This window comes from Pseudorca crassidens, chromosome 15, assembly GCF_039906515.1.
Source record: "Pseudorca crassidens isolate mPseCra1 chromosome 15, mPseCra1.hap1, whole genome shotgun sequence".
Taxonomy (NCBI): domain Eukaryota; kingdom Metazoa; phylum Chordata; class Mammalia; order Artiodactyla; family Delphinidae; genus Pseudorca; species Pseudorca crassidens.
This window is the reverse complement of record NC_090310.1, coordinates 45879344-45894588: the sequence shown is the minus strand read 5'-3', so window position 1 is coordinate 45894588 and position 15245 is coordinate 45879344. Positions and strand designations below refer to the sequence as shown.

General features: G+C 38.0%; 1 protein-coding gene across 3 annotated transcripts in view; it reads left to right on the top strand.

Annotated features, from left to right (window-relative positions):
• Positions 1-15245, top strand: part of MACROD2 (mono-ADP ribosylhydrolase 2) — a 1985215-nt gene that overhangs the window by 1785696 nt on the left and 184274 nt on the right. For all 3 annotated transcript variants that reach the window (XM_067707453.1, XM_067707452.1, XM_067707451.1), the window contains exon 9: positions 3633-3714. In XM_067707453.1, coding sequence (XP_067563554.1) covers positions 3633-3714 — 82 coding nt within the window. The remainder of the gene's footprint in view (positions 1-3632; positions 3715-15245) is intronic.

Sequence of the window (15245 nt, the reverse complement as noted above, 5' to 3'; positions counted from 1 at the left end):
GCAGCTCATGCAGCTCAGTATCAAAAAGACAAACAACCCAATCCAAAAATGGGCAGAAGACCTAAATAGACATTTCTCCAAAGAAGATATACAGACTGCCAACAAACACATGAAAGGATGCTCAACATCACTACTCATTAGAGAAATGCAAATCAAAACTACAATGAAGTATCACCTCACACCAGTCAGAATGGCCATCATCAAAAAATCTAGAAACAATAAATGCTGGAAAGGGTGTGGAGAAAAGGGAACCCTCTTGCACAGTTGGTGGGAATGTAAATTGATACAGCCACTATGGAGAACAGTATGGAGGTTCCTTAAAAACTAAAAATAGAACTCCCATATGACCCAGCACTCCCACTACTGGGCATATACCCTGAGAAAACCATAATTCTGAAAGAGTCATGTACCACAATGTTCATTGAAGCACTATTTACAATAGCCAGGACATGGAAGCAAACTAAGTGTCCGTTTACAGATGAATGTATAAAGAAGATGTGGTACATATATACAATGGAATATTACTCCGCCATAAAAAGAAACAAAACTGAGTTATCTGTAGTGAGGTGGATGGACCTAGAGTCTGTTATACAGAGTGAAGTGAGTTAGAAAGAGAAAAACAAATACTGTATGCTAACTCATACGTATGAAATCTTAAAAAAAAAAAAAAAAGGTTTTGAAGAACCTAGGGGCAGGACAGGAATAAAGACACAGATGTAGAGAATTGACTTGAGGACACGGGGAGCTGGAATGAAGTGAGAGAGTGGCATTCACATATATACACTACCAAATGTAAACTAGATAGCTAGTGGGAAGCAGCCGCATAGCACAGGGAGCTCAACGCTTTGTGACCATCTAGAGGGTGGGATAGGGAGGGTGGGATAGGGAGGGTGGGAGGGAGACACAAGAGGGAGGGGAAATGGGGATATGTATGTACATATAGCTGATTCACTTTGTTATACAGCAGAAACTAACACAACATTATAAAGCAATTATACTCCAATGAAGATTAAAAAATAAATCTCATAATTTATATTAAGTGACCGTAAAAGTAGGGAGAAATGAGTACAAATGAGACTGTCCAGCTTGTTCTTCTTAGATCTGGTTTGAACCAAATTTTCTTGTTTTGATTTTGATCTTAATTAGGGGCTTTATAAATAATATGATCATTTGAAGCCTGGAGAAAAAGTCAACCATCACAGGCACAGAAGTGAGAATAATTATAGTGTTTGGAAATTATCAGTAGTTCAATGCAGCTGGAGAGTAGAGTATGTCTAACACAGAATCTTATTATTTTTTTAACTTATTTTATTGAAGTGTAGTTGATTTACAATGTCTTAATTTCTGCTGTACAGCAAAGCGATTCAGTTATACATATATATACATTCTTTATCATAGTCTTTTCCATTAGGATTTATCACAGGATATTGAATATAGTTCCCTGTGCTATACAGTAGGACCTTGTTGTTTATCCATTCTTTATATACTAGTTTGCATTTGCTAATCCCAAACTCCCAATCCATCCCTCCCCCACCCACCTCCCCCTTGGCAACCACAAGTCTCTTCTCTATGTCTGTGAATCAGTTTCTGTTTCGTAGGTAAGCTCATCTGTATCATATTTTAGATCCCACATAATAGTGATGTCATATGCTATTCTTCCCTTTCTGACTTACTTCACTTAGTATGATAATTCTGTGTCCATCCATGTTGCTGCAAGTTGCATTATTTCATTCTTTTTTTATGGCTGAGTAGTAACAGAGTCTTATTTTTAATGTTAGGACTTTTAATTATGATGTATTTCATATATACAGAAAGTGTAGAACATAATATGATATCCATGTACCTACCCCCATAGTTGATAGTTGTTACCCATTTGCCATATTTTTTCTAAATTTTTTTTTCTTTCTAAATAAATAAAATATTAACTATTCATTTAAAGTCTTACCTGTCCATCATTTAACCTTCCCTCCCTTATCAGAAATCATCATCATCTTGAAGTTCATGTGTCACATTCCTATGTATGTTTATGGTCATTAGTGCTTATGAATGAATCCCTACACTCTTGTATCTTTGTGCTTCAAAATTCATATAATGGTATCAAAGCAAGTATGTCCTTTTGTAACTTGATTCTATTGCTCGACATTATGATTCTTATCTTTAGCCACAGGGCATAAATACACCGTAAGGATAGTGGAGACGAGCGTTCAGCATTGCACAGATAATCATTTATTCCACTAAATTTATAGATCACCTGAGAGTAAGTTGATGGTGACAGTTTTTACATTTGTAGCAAACGTTACTGCCATGCAGACAAGGCTGGACACCAGAAATTCAAATGAATACAGGGAAAGGAAAATAGGGTTCTTTGCACCCCAGTCCTTCTATTTCTGAAGGTCAGGTGCTCTCTCCACCCTATGGGACAGAGACTGGGGTAGCGCTACATGGTTTTTGGTGAAGTCCAGTGACTGCCCAGGAGGTGGTCTACCGGCTGGGGGTCTAGACTTGTGCAGGAATCAGGAAGCCGCATCTCCGAGCTTCCATCAGGGAAGCTGGGATTCCTGTGTCCTAATCCTCTCCCATCCCACTCCTGCAGATCTTCTCTCCTACTGGGAACTTTGGGACTTGGCTCACATGACTCTGTCCCCTACAGGCTGGGAGAGCTGAGGGGTTGGGTGGATGACATCCATTTGGGTTTTTTCCTGTCCTGCCACCAGCATACCCCACTTCCGTTTCCTACTGATGTTCTAGTCAATGGCCAGTTGCAGTTTGATGGATGGGGTAACTTTTAACTTTTTGTACATTGTTAAAATAAAGGAACTAAAGGGGTGTTTGTTTTCAAGACACAAAATTGAGTCACCGATTTAATATCAGATATCCGTGAGCTATTATGTGTATCCCATCTCTCTTCTCTGTTTACCGTATTACTCTCGGAATGTCTCAGAGAAACTCATTACATGCAGAAGCTCTCGAAACAGAGAAAAGGGACTGTGTACACATTTTACTTTTGAAGTGACACTTCCTTACTCAGTAATAACCTACCAGATTAAAGTTACATTGACCTCATGTACTGTCAACTAATTATATTTTATTTCTGTTGCATTTCCAAGTATGTAAAGCTAAAAGCAAGTGATTGCATGCAAATTACACTGCACGAAGCTTTTTAGGCCATGTTCAAATACTAACAGGTTTGATAAATATATTTGTCTGACAAGGGTAGGACAAAGAGCTCTCCGTTTACTGACATGCTTTATTGTCATTCTGCTGTACACCTCTCGTGTGGCTGTTTAATAGAACATAAAGTCTAGGTATCCTGGTGGAATCTCAGATCTTTTTTATAGCTTGCTGCAAAGTAGCTTATTGTCATTTATTATTTCTTATTTGATTTATATAACATCTTTCCACCAAATTGCCCATGGGTTTATTTACATAAAGAGTGCATTCACAAACACACTCACTCTCTCTCTCACACACACACACACACGAACTCCACTCAGTGCTGTCATGTAGTTAGCAGTGTAGCACCGAAAATCTTTGGGAAGTTTTCTGTTTGTTTTTTGTTCCAAGACCACCATGTTCTGGGAAGGCATTTGCCGTATTTCCTTTCACTTTAAGTGTCTATTGTTTGCCTCTAGGTGGATCGGATCATCTTCTGTGTCTTCCTAGAAGTCGACTTCAAAATCTACAAAAAGAAAATGAGCGAGTTTTTCCCTGCAGGTGAGTAAAGCCATTTGTTTCCTTTGAAATTGGACATTGAAAAAGTCAGGGCATCACTTAATAATTCTACTGCTTTATTTTGCCTTTTAAAGGTTGTTACAAGTATGATTTCCATCCACCAGTCACACCTGGCAACTTGTATCTTAGATTTTAAGATCTAAAGGAGGTGACGGGAAATCTAGGCTCTGGACTTCTTCCTCTTACCAGGTCATTGTGTTGTCTTGGGGAAGTCAGTTTATCTCTTAAATGAGGGGCTAGACCAAACGGCATTTCCTAAATTACATGACCTGTGATTTCTTCCCCACACTTGTAAGTTGTCCAGGCCTGTGCCTGTACCCACCGTGTTAAACGTGTTGGAAATTGTAAGGAGTCCATTTATATTTGTAGTCACAATTCAAGCTGTTCTTGCGTTCCATCCCTCTTCTCCCCAGTTTTCTCCACCCAAATTGCAATGAAGAGAAAGTCCTTTCTAGGGCAATCTGAAAACCTTTTTTCATCTTATAAGTCTTTCATCTTATTTCACACTTCTTTTTAGAAAGTAGGAGAAACCTCCAGGTTTTTAAAGAACCTTGAGTGAATTGATTTACCGCAACTGAACGTGCGATCAGCTGAACCTGGTTTATTTGAATATTGCTCCCCACTGTTCCTCTTCCAGCCTGTGAAGGCTGAAGCTTATTTAATACCTTGTTATTTTTATGGTGCTGTTTAAGTCCCGGTGTCCTAAGCACTTTCCTCAGCCGTGATGAAGAATGGCTTCCAGGGAATTTCAAGCTACCATTGGCATTGTTGGTGCCTGCCTTTCAGAGAGATTTTTTTTTTTTTTTTGAGGATTTCATGTCCATCTGAAGTGGTCTTTCATGTAACCGGTGACTCTGGCAGGTAGAAAGGAGTGGATGATGGGTGCTGGTGCCCAGTCACCTTCTTCAGCAGCCTGTCGGAGCCCCCCACCCCATAGAGAGGATGCCCCACCCACCTGCAGATCAGGGTAGGACATAGAGCTACGGGACAGCTACAGAAAACTGCTGGAGATGTTCAACGCTGTGCAAATGATCAAAATGGGCTAAGTTCTCCTGGGTGATCTGAAGTCCTCCCTGATTTTATAATTGAAAGGTGAATCTGCTAAGTGTATTCCATTTGGGATGTTACAGTCTCCCCCAAATGGAACGTAACATAAATCCAGAAGACTCCCATATGATGAAGAAGACCAGGGTTGTGGTCTTTTTTCTCTTTTTCCTCCTTCTCCTCCTTGTTTCACTTTTATTCATTTTTTAAGCAACTCGGTGTTTTACAGGGTGTAAAGCACATAATAGCTGGTTAATAAGTAATTGTTGACCTGACTTGAATTTAATAAATTCTTCTCCCCATAATCTCATGGCTTCTTTCTCTTTCAGTCTCCTTCTTCCATCGTCTTTCTTTATTTCCTACATAATCACAGTGAGCAGATTGTGCCTACATTTCTGCATTTTTAAGTATTCTTAAAAGAAAGTGTCCATTCATGTAAAAAATGCAACTTGCTATGGTGTGCAGTTGCAAATGTCTTGTCAGCATCACAGCATGATTTATAAGACTTTATAAATTTTGGATTCCCTGATATGTTTGGAAATAATGACATCATATTCATTTTTATGCCTCCTAAAATGAAAACTTGTTTTCACTCTAACATATGATAAAAATAATTGTATAAGTATGATCCATTGCTATTAAAACAAATCCATCCATCAGCAGGTGTTTCCAGTGATGCACAAAGATCATATTGCAAGTTTTTAAAAACTGGACAGTTTTAGTGGTCTAGAATGTATTAATAACTATGCAAATAAATTATTGTTTGAGAATTGCTACTTTAAATAAATCTGAAATGCATCTTAGCCCTCAAGCGAGTGAAATAATAATAAAATCATCCCCAGTGTCACGTCAGTGCTTTGAATCATGCCATGCTCATGAAATTATTTCCATTGCATATTTATAATAGTAGGTACATTTTTAAACTAAGTGTCAAAATCCTCCAATATTGTTGAGTATTTCTGCAATGCTGAGGCATCAGCCATTTGTAAATTCTAAATGTGCACTATGAAGTAAAAGTGACTTCTAATGGAATATGTGATTGCTAATAGAGATGATATACATTATCTGTTCATAATTTGAATTTATGGTTAATTCATAACCATACCATCTTTGATTAGAATATAATTTTTCTGACTTGCCATATATTCCCCCTGGAGTGACTTCAGAGTTTCTCTAACTAGTCTTCTTAACCATTCCGAATGCAATAATGATCATAGTTTAGGAAAAAACGTCATTTTTATATTAAACCAGATCTCTGTGTTTGGGGGTACTTTAATCCCATGTCTTTAAATTTCATAATTGAGACTCTAAGACAAAATGAATGAGAAACAATAAAAGTTAGTCTAGAAATGATCATAATAAAGATGTAACACATGCATGGCTACTACCTAATATGAATGTTAGGAATAATAGCTAACACTTATGGATTGCTTTCTGCCAGCCATCAGATATATGGGCTAAATCAGTTAATCTTCATGATAACTCTAAGAAAGTGGCACCATATCAACCCTCCTTTTCAGATATGGAAAATGATGCACACTTCAGAAAAGTGAGACATACAGCTAGGAAATAACAGCTGTATTTTAAACTTGAGGATGGTATCTGTCATTGCACAAGTGATAAGAGCATCTTCAGAGAAGGCTGGGATGCATTTGGAGCGTTGAGAAAGTCTCCCTAATTTCATCTGATGCCTATCACTTTTCTAATCTGCCATGCTTCTCTTTCCTCTAATATCTGAATATTTCCTCATGAAACATTTTCTAATATGAGTCAAATTGGTACTTTATCATAGATTTCAAAATCAGATTCCATCCAAATCATCCAGGTAGTGCAGTGCTATTATCTGTAGACAAGTGGCACCAGGAAGCAAAAAGGACCATGGGAGAAGATGGAAAATGTGGAAAATGCCTGTATTAGTTTACCAGGGCTGCCAGAACAAAGTACCACAGATTGGATGAAATTTATTTTCTCACAATTCTGGAGACCAGAAGTTCAGAATCAAGGTGTCAGCTGGGTTGGTTTCTTCTGAGGCCTTTCTCCTTGGCTTCTAGATGGTCATCTTTGCCCTGTGTCTTCATGTGGTCTTCCCTCTGTGTGTCTCTTTGTCTTAATCTCCTCTTCTTCCAAGGACACCAGTCATACTGAATCAGGGTTCACCCCAGTGAACTCATTTTAACTTCATTACCTCTTTAAAACCCTATCTCCAAATAGACACATTCTGACGGAGAGAGGGTTAGGACTTCAACATATGGATTTTGGGGGACACACTTAGCCTGCAATAGGGCCCATGATGGAAAGGCAATAGGAACCTCAGAAGAAAGAAACCAGCAATGCTTTATTTTTCAGCTGTTTTATATCTTTCTGTGGGTGGAACACATAGGACTTTTTACTTCCGGGGGTATTATTTGGAAGTCTGGTGTGGCAGCTTTATGAAATTACCATACACTTTGGTTGCAAATCATTTATATTTACAGTGTGTCATTTCATAGAGTACAGCAAACAATGTTTATATGATTCTAGTCAGAAATCTTTTTGTTCTTTACATAAAAGGTTTGCATTTTTCAGTGTGTAGGATTTATCATGTGTAGTTTTCACTGAATGTAGAAAACAAAACATAAAAACACAATTTCTGATCTTGAATATGGAAGTCTTTTTTTTCATTGGAGTCTTAAGTCCTAACAGAATTTAGAAATGTTAATTTTCCTCGTAATAACAATGTCAGATTCACAGCTTTGAGATTATATCAAAGGATCCTGGTGCTGGAAACTTGAAGGATGTCATGGTCAAACCCACATCCTCCCCAACTTGAGGGAAAGTCACATTTGTTTACTGTAGGGCTTCCCAACTAGAGGTGATTTTGCTCTTCAGAGAACATTTTCAGACATTTTTGTTTCTCACAACTGGAGGAAGGGAGGAGCTACTGGCGACTAGTGGGTAGATGCCAGGGATGGGGCTAAACATCCTATGATGCACAAGACAGCCTCACCCAGCAAAGAATTCTCCAACCACAGATGTTAATAGTGCAGAAGTGGAGAAACTGTGCTACTGTAACTGTCTGTCTCTTACCATTCAGGCCACCAAGGCAGACTTTGCCTTTGGATTGGGTTTATTTCTGCCTGCTAATGTCTTACCCAAACTTATCTGTCTAGCTGGATGTGGAACCTGTGCACTCAGCCCAAGCTCTGACTTCCTAGATTCATGACCCTCTCTTAGTCTAGACTTCCCTCTCCCCATTTACTCTGGATCACAGATTTCTATGTTACCCCCGCCCCACTGCCTGGTTCTCCCAGCCCCAGCTCACTCCTGGTATCAGTCATCTACACCAGGAAATCCAATGTAATAGTCTCAGAAGCTGTGATTACGTGTTATGTAGGTTTTATACACCTAATGAATAAGTGTGGAGGTGAAGGCTAATATACAGAACAAGGAAGAACAAATTCACCAATTTTTCTCTCTACATGCCTCAAGCAAGGCTTATTACGTCTCTGGATAAAAGTTTTCACCTTTATCACTGACCGTTGAGTTAGTGACCATTTGTTGATGAAATTACCTTGTGAACTGACAAATATATTTGACATTAGAAATCTTCCATTCTGTACCAGTATCCAAGCTCAACTGATTCATTCACAATGAAAACAGCTATGACTTAAAAATTTACCCATATTCTGTTTATTTTTGACCCTGAAAGCAATTAGATTTGCCCAGTTTTTTTTCCAGTTAGGAAATTTATATAGTTTATGCACAATACTCATTTTGACTTATGCAGAGTTAGATATAATTAAAATATATCTTTCAAATAGTAGCTAGCTGAGAAAACTGATAAAATAGGAAAATGCTTCCAGGGTAGAGATGTGTTCCTCCTAAACCTACCACTTGTCTCTAAGAGGAAGATTTGCTTTAGACAGATAATTTCATTTGTTTTTATGACCGTGACTCAAAAACTATTTGAGAAAATCTAATAGAAAAGAGGCTGAATTTTCCCCTGTTTTCTTGATAGACAGCAAAATAGTGAGCCATTTGACCCACTAATATTTGGGGGGCATTTCTCAAGTACAGTATAAAATGATAAACTTTATAAAGTTGCAAAAATATCCAATGCCTTAAAAATGAGCTTGAGAAATGGTACATACATATAGAAACACGTGTATGATAAGTGTTAAATTAGTAGTAGATAAAATTAATATATATAGGAATAATAAATAAGTTTATAAATTATAAACTTTATTGGAGACGATTTTTGGCCTTAAATATGGATATTCTTTGTTGGACATAACACAAAATCATTTGAATGAAAAAGTCAAAGCATAAGTCAAGTTTGAGAGCTCTGCCTTGGCAACCTCTTAAATATTTAAACAGATCACAATGGCTGGCTAAACTGCATAGACTTTATTCAAATATTGACGGCTATGTTATTAGTTTATTTTGAGTATGCAGACATATTTTGTTTCATGCTTTTTTCCTACTTAGACATAAAATACCATAAAGAAAACCCCAAATATAGACTTCGATGAGAATTGTCATATCCTTTGATGAGAATTGTCATATCTTTTAACACATGCCTATCATTTTCTAAACAAAACAAATCAAGAATCTTCTCAATCAGATTCCAGTTATTTTGGCCTCCTTAAAGTCTTCCAAATATGAATTAACTTGTATTGACACAAATACATCTTTCATTAATTTTCCTGGCCATGTGTTTCTATCATTTATTTCTGTCTAAATTGTATACACTCTTGCAAGGTAACTCCACTGGATTTTTATGTTACGATTTCTTTTTTAACCTCTGTCTTGTCTCACCAATGAAAAGGTAAATTTGGAGAGAACACATACCATTTCTGATATTCTATTGTACTTCCATAATCTGAAAAATTTCAAAATATGTGCTGGATGTTTATTAAAGTAAGTAAAAAGCTACCATGACCTTAAGCTGAAATGCTATTTAACCGAAGCCTCAAGTAAAAAGTCTTTTTTTTTCCCCAGATATCATAAGTATTGTTACCAGATCTAGATGAGGGGACAGCACTTCTTTTCATATATTTATCACCTTTAATCATAAGGAAAGACTATTTCTCCAAGAATATTTTTCTAAAATTATATCCTCTGACAAACGGACACAACTTTTTAAAATTTTTACCTGAATCTGTTCTTCCAAAGCTAAAAAGAGAAAGGTACAGTCAGCCTTTCATATTCACAGGTTCCATATATGTAGAGTCAACCAACCATGGATTGAAAATATTTTTAAAAAAACTTTTTTTAGAAAGTCCCTAAAAGCAAAACTTGAATTCACTGAGTACTAAGCATTTACATAGCATTTACATTGTATTAGGTATTATCAGTAATCTAGGAATGATTTAAAGTATATGGGAGGACAAGCATAGGTTATATGCAAATAATACACCATTTTGTACAAAGGACTTGAGCATCCCTGGGTTTTGGTATCTGCATAAGATACCTGGAACCAATCTCCTTCAGATACTGAGGGATGACTCTATTCACTCTACCCCTTCTTCATCCCCCTTCTCACTCATTTTATAAGTTCTTCTCATCCACCATCAGTATTACATGCTTCCTGTGTGCCCAAGGCTTTGATCATGGCTGCATTTAAAATACAGTTCTTATAAGATGCCCGAAGTGGCAAGTATTGTACAGAACAGCTGGAAGACAACATCAGCAAATAATCAAGTACAGCACTGAAATAGTCATAATACCAGGATTTCTGAGGCAAATACACATGAGGACCAGGGTGGTTAAGCTAAGTTTCATGATGAATGTGGCACTGCATTGGGCTTTAAAGGATGAGCGGGAGCAGAGAAGTGATGCCAAATGTTGTGTAAGTGACACAGAGGAAGACGGGCAGTTCAGATGGGAGAATCTGGGAAATAAGTAAGATGGTTATATTCGATGTGTGAATCCTTGACTCAGAAATGTTGACACTCATCACCATGTAATAAGCAGTTGGGCATAAGAGTAAGCCTTTTAATGGGAGAGTAACATGATAGATCCTGTATTTAAGAAGGATTAATTCATTCCTCACCAAGAGACTGGCCTTCCAATAATAACCGAATGGCATAGGTTCATCACCTGCTTTTCTTGGGATGGTAGTGAACAGAGGCTGAAGAAAGCTCAGTCAGTTGCCCAAAGTCACATAACTGGGTATTTCTGACCTCAAATCCTTTCTACTATGCAACGTTTCTTCCCATAGCAATCCCAAAAATGTGGACAATTGTTTGAAGCTCGACTTTCTGCTAAAAAAAGTCATACATTATCAATTTGTTGTAATAGTGCTGGAGTTTCTGACAAGCGACTGTGCCTCCAGCCACAGGGAATATCCACATTTCTTTCCTCTTCTTACCTGCTCCCCAGTCATCAGTTTTCCAAGAGCATTAATGAAGCGCAGGATGCCATGATCTGCTAAGGTTTTCTTCACTCTGGCTGTTTCAGCACAATGGTCAGAAGGCCAAAATTGAAGGCACTGGTGACAGGGGTGGTGAAGATCTGAAAAACCTAACTAATGACTAGTGAAGAGCTTGGTACATAGTCAAAACCATCTGTTTATCGGGGAAAAACCACTGGGTTTGTTATCACAGGAAACAGTTTCTCTTCCTGTGACAACCACCTTAGAACCGTGTGACTTTGTGCCTGTTGTTTAATTTGTCCATGCTTCAGTTTTGTCCTGTGCACACACAATAATAGGATATTTCCAAATAGAATGAATAACAATGTAAATGAATATTCAGAGAGGTGTCTAGACCAAGGATCATACATTTTAAAATATGTGTGTTTATTTCTTATTATAATTTTAAAAGGAGGTATTTCAATGATTGTGACCATCTTTTAAATATATATATATATATATAACTTCTTAAAATATATATATATAACTTTTTATTACAATAGTAGTACAGATTTGTAGTAAAAAATAGAGAATCCAAAAGAAAAAATTACAAACCACCTTTTATCCCACAGTTCAGAGGTGAATCAGATTTTGTTGTTTATCCTTCAGATCTTTTAAAATGAAAAAGGAAAACAACCAGAAATGCAGTCTTATAACTTGCAGTGTGTCACATACCACAAATTGTGAACATTTTTTCATGTCATTATATATTCTTCCATAACATAATCTTAAGGAACCCAATGTTTACCCCAAATCATACTGTTGAACTGTGAAATTATCAATGCAAATTATTCTCTACCTGTTGATGAATAACACTTAGAGAAAAACATCTTTATAGGTAAACATTGGCACACATCAACAATTTTTTTAGAATACTTTTCTAGAAGGGGCATTACTTTTTCAAAATGCATACAAAATCAAGATGCTTCTGTCAAATCAGCCATTGTGTTGCGGCCCTATGGGTGAGTTTCATGTACTCAGGGGACATCATTCCCAGGGTCGAAAATATGAACAATGACACTTCTTGTTGAACAACCTGGGTATCTTAGTCCTTTCAGGCTAATATAACAGAAAACCATAAGCAGGAGGCTCATAAACAACATAAGTTTATCTCTCACAGTTCTGGAGTCTGGAATTGTGAGATCATGGTGCAAGCATGGTCGGGTTCTGGTGAGGATCCACCTCTGAGTTGCAGGTGGCCGTTTTCTCATTGTATCCTCACATGGTGGAAAGACAGCTCTTTGAGGTCCCTGTTATAAGGGCACTAATCCCATTCATGAGAGCTCCACCCTCATGAATGGGATTATCTCCCTAATTACTTCCCAAAGTCTTATCTCCTAATGCCATCTCACTGGGGGTTGGGATTTCAACATATGAATTTGGGGAGAACACAAACAGTCCATTGTACTGAGTTTACATTCTCATGAACAGTGTGTAAGAGTTTACTTTTCCGCCAGTCTTCCCAATGGTGTATATTCTCATGTTATCGCTTTTATACATGAAATAAGCTAATTAGTGGGTAACAAAGTGCATTTCTTTTATTACTAGTATAGCTAATCCCCTTTATTCAGTTGTTTGTTATCTCTCTAAATGTCTTACGTGAAATTGCTAATCATATCTTTTGCACATTTATATTGACTATTTCATATTTATCTTGTTGATTTGTAAGAACTATTTGTATATCAAAACTATTAATCTTTTCAAATGTATGTTGCAAATAGTTCCCCAGATTGTCATTTGTCTTCGTGATGTTAGATATTATTCTTTTATAACCAAAACCATGAGGAAAGGTAGAAGTAAAGACCAAAGAAAGATGAAAGAAAATGTAAAATAAAAGGGGGGCGAATAGAAAGAAGGGAAGAGGGGGAGATGAAAGGAAGAAAGAATGAAGGTTGAAAAAAAAAAGAAAGCAAAGAAGAAACCTTTTTATACAAGAGAATGAAGTTGAAAACTAAAAACTCACAAAAGACCTTGATTTTAATCCTATGTACTTGATCCCATAGGACATTATTATTTCTAAATGGAAATGTTCTTAGTTCTACTCCTCAGATATTTTTTTTTGCAAAGCAATCTGCTTCCTGATTTACTGGATGTGGTAGGAGGAAAGATGCCTTAACCACGCCCGACCCCGCAAAGATGCCTTCATCCCCAGAATTTGTGAATATGTTAGGTTACATTGCAAAGGGGGAAATAAGATTGCAGATGGAATTAAAGCACTGATTAGCTGATATTAAAATAGGGATGTTATCCTGGATTATCTGAGTGAGCCAGTATAATCACAAAGCATCCATAAAAACTGGGAGAGGGAAGCAGAAAGCAGAGAGCCAGAGGGAGACATGACTGGAAGGATGTTCAGAGAGAGGCAGTGTTGCTGGCTTTGACTGTGGAAAAGGGGGCCACAGCTAAAAGGAATGTGGGTGGCCTCTAGCAGCTAGAAAGCTGAAGAAACAGATTCTCCCCCAGAGCCTCCAGAAAGGAATGCAGCCCTGCTGATGTCTCGATTCAGCCCAGTTAGATCCACGTCAGACTTCTGACCCACAGAACTGTAACATAAGAAATTTGTGTTGTTTTAAGGCACTAAGTGTTGTAGAAATTTTTTATAGCAGCACCAGTAAACTAATCTATCAGTTGTCTTTGAATAAAGGAAAAAAACACAAGCCAAGCTGTTGACCCAGTCTGAATTTTACATTGTTTTTTAAAATGGCATACTCGGTGTATAGCAAAATCTACAGAATGAAAGAATTCAAAATTTTCTTTAATTATGAATATTTACGGGGACTTGGCACTTTTGTCCTCATTTGTACACTTTTAATGTCTGGATTGCATCGATGGTTAGAATTATACAAGACATGCTTCCTGTAATGTGACATAAATGAGTTGATTGCCTTCTTAGGAAATGGGTGCTAACTATTTCCACTTGATGGGCCTCAAAAGCTACAAACACATTTTGCCTTCAATGAAAATCCAGTGAAGTGTTGCTGTAACCAAGCAGCCTGAATGCAGGAACAAGCAGCAGGCATAGACAGAAAGCAATCTGTCTCTTCAAACCGGGGGAATGTGCAGTGTGTGTAGCAAACGCTGATAAACAGCAGGACAAATAAAGACCTGGGAACACAAGCCTTGACTAAGCGGAGTTTGATCTCATTAGAGAGTTCTGATAAAAGATAAGACAAGGAACTTCCCTGGTGGCTCCAGTGATTGAGAATCTACCTGCCAATGCAGGGGACATGGGTTCGATCCCTGGTCCGGGAGGATCCCACATGCCACAGAGCCACTAAGTTTGTGCACCACAACTACTGAGCCTGCACTCTAGAGCCTGAGAGCCACAACTACTGAAGCCTATGTGCCCAGAGCCCATGCTCTGCAACAAGAGAAGCCACCACAATGAGAAGACCGTGCACCACCACAAAGAGGAGCCCCTGCTCGCCACAACTAGAGAAAGCCCGCACGCAGTGACAAAGACCCAATGCAGCCAAAAATAACTAACTAACTAACTAAATAAATTTTTTAAAAGATAAGACAAAATGCTGCTGGGAGAAGGGAGGATGCTATAGGCATCTTTACAAAACCCCCTACAAGGTGCTTTTGAAAGACCCTTGGAACATCCTGGGTAGACTGGTTTCTGTTCTGTAGTTGAAAACATTGAGGCAAATGCAGGAAAAAGTAATAACTTTCAAGGAATAGTGTATGAATGAAATAATTCCTAATAAGTCACAGAAATAAGAATAAAGATAAACAATAGAGGGTTTTTTGTTTTTTTTTTTTAAATGTTGAGCCTTCTTTTAATTAATTAATTTTTATTTTTGGCTGTGTTGGGTCTTTGTTTCTGTGCAAGGGCTATCTCTAGTTGTGGCAAGCGGGGGCCACTCTTCATCGCAGTGCATGGGCCTCTCACTGTCGCGGCCTCTCTTGTTGCGGAGCACAGACTCCAGATGCGCAGGCTCAGTGGCCGTGGCTCACAGGCCTAGTTGCTCCGCGGCATGTGGGATCTTCCCAGACCAGGGCTCGAACCCACGTCCCCTGCATTAGCAGGCAGATTCTCAACCACTGCGCCACCAGGGAAGCCCTAGCATTT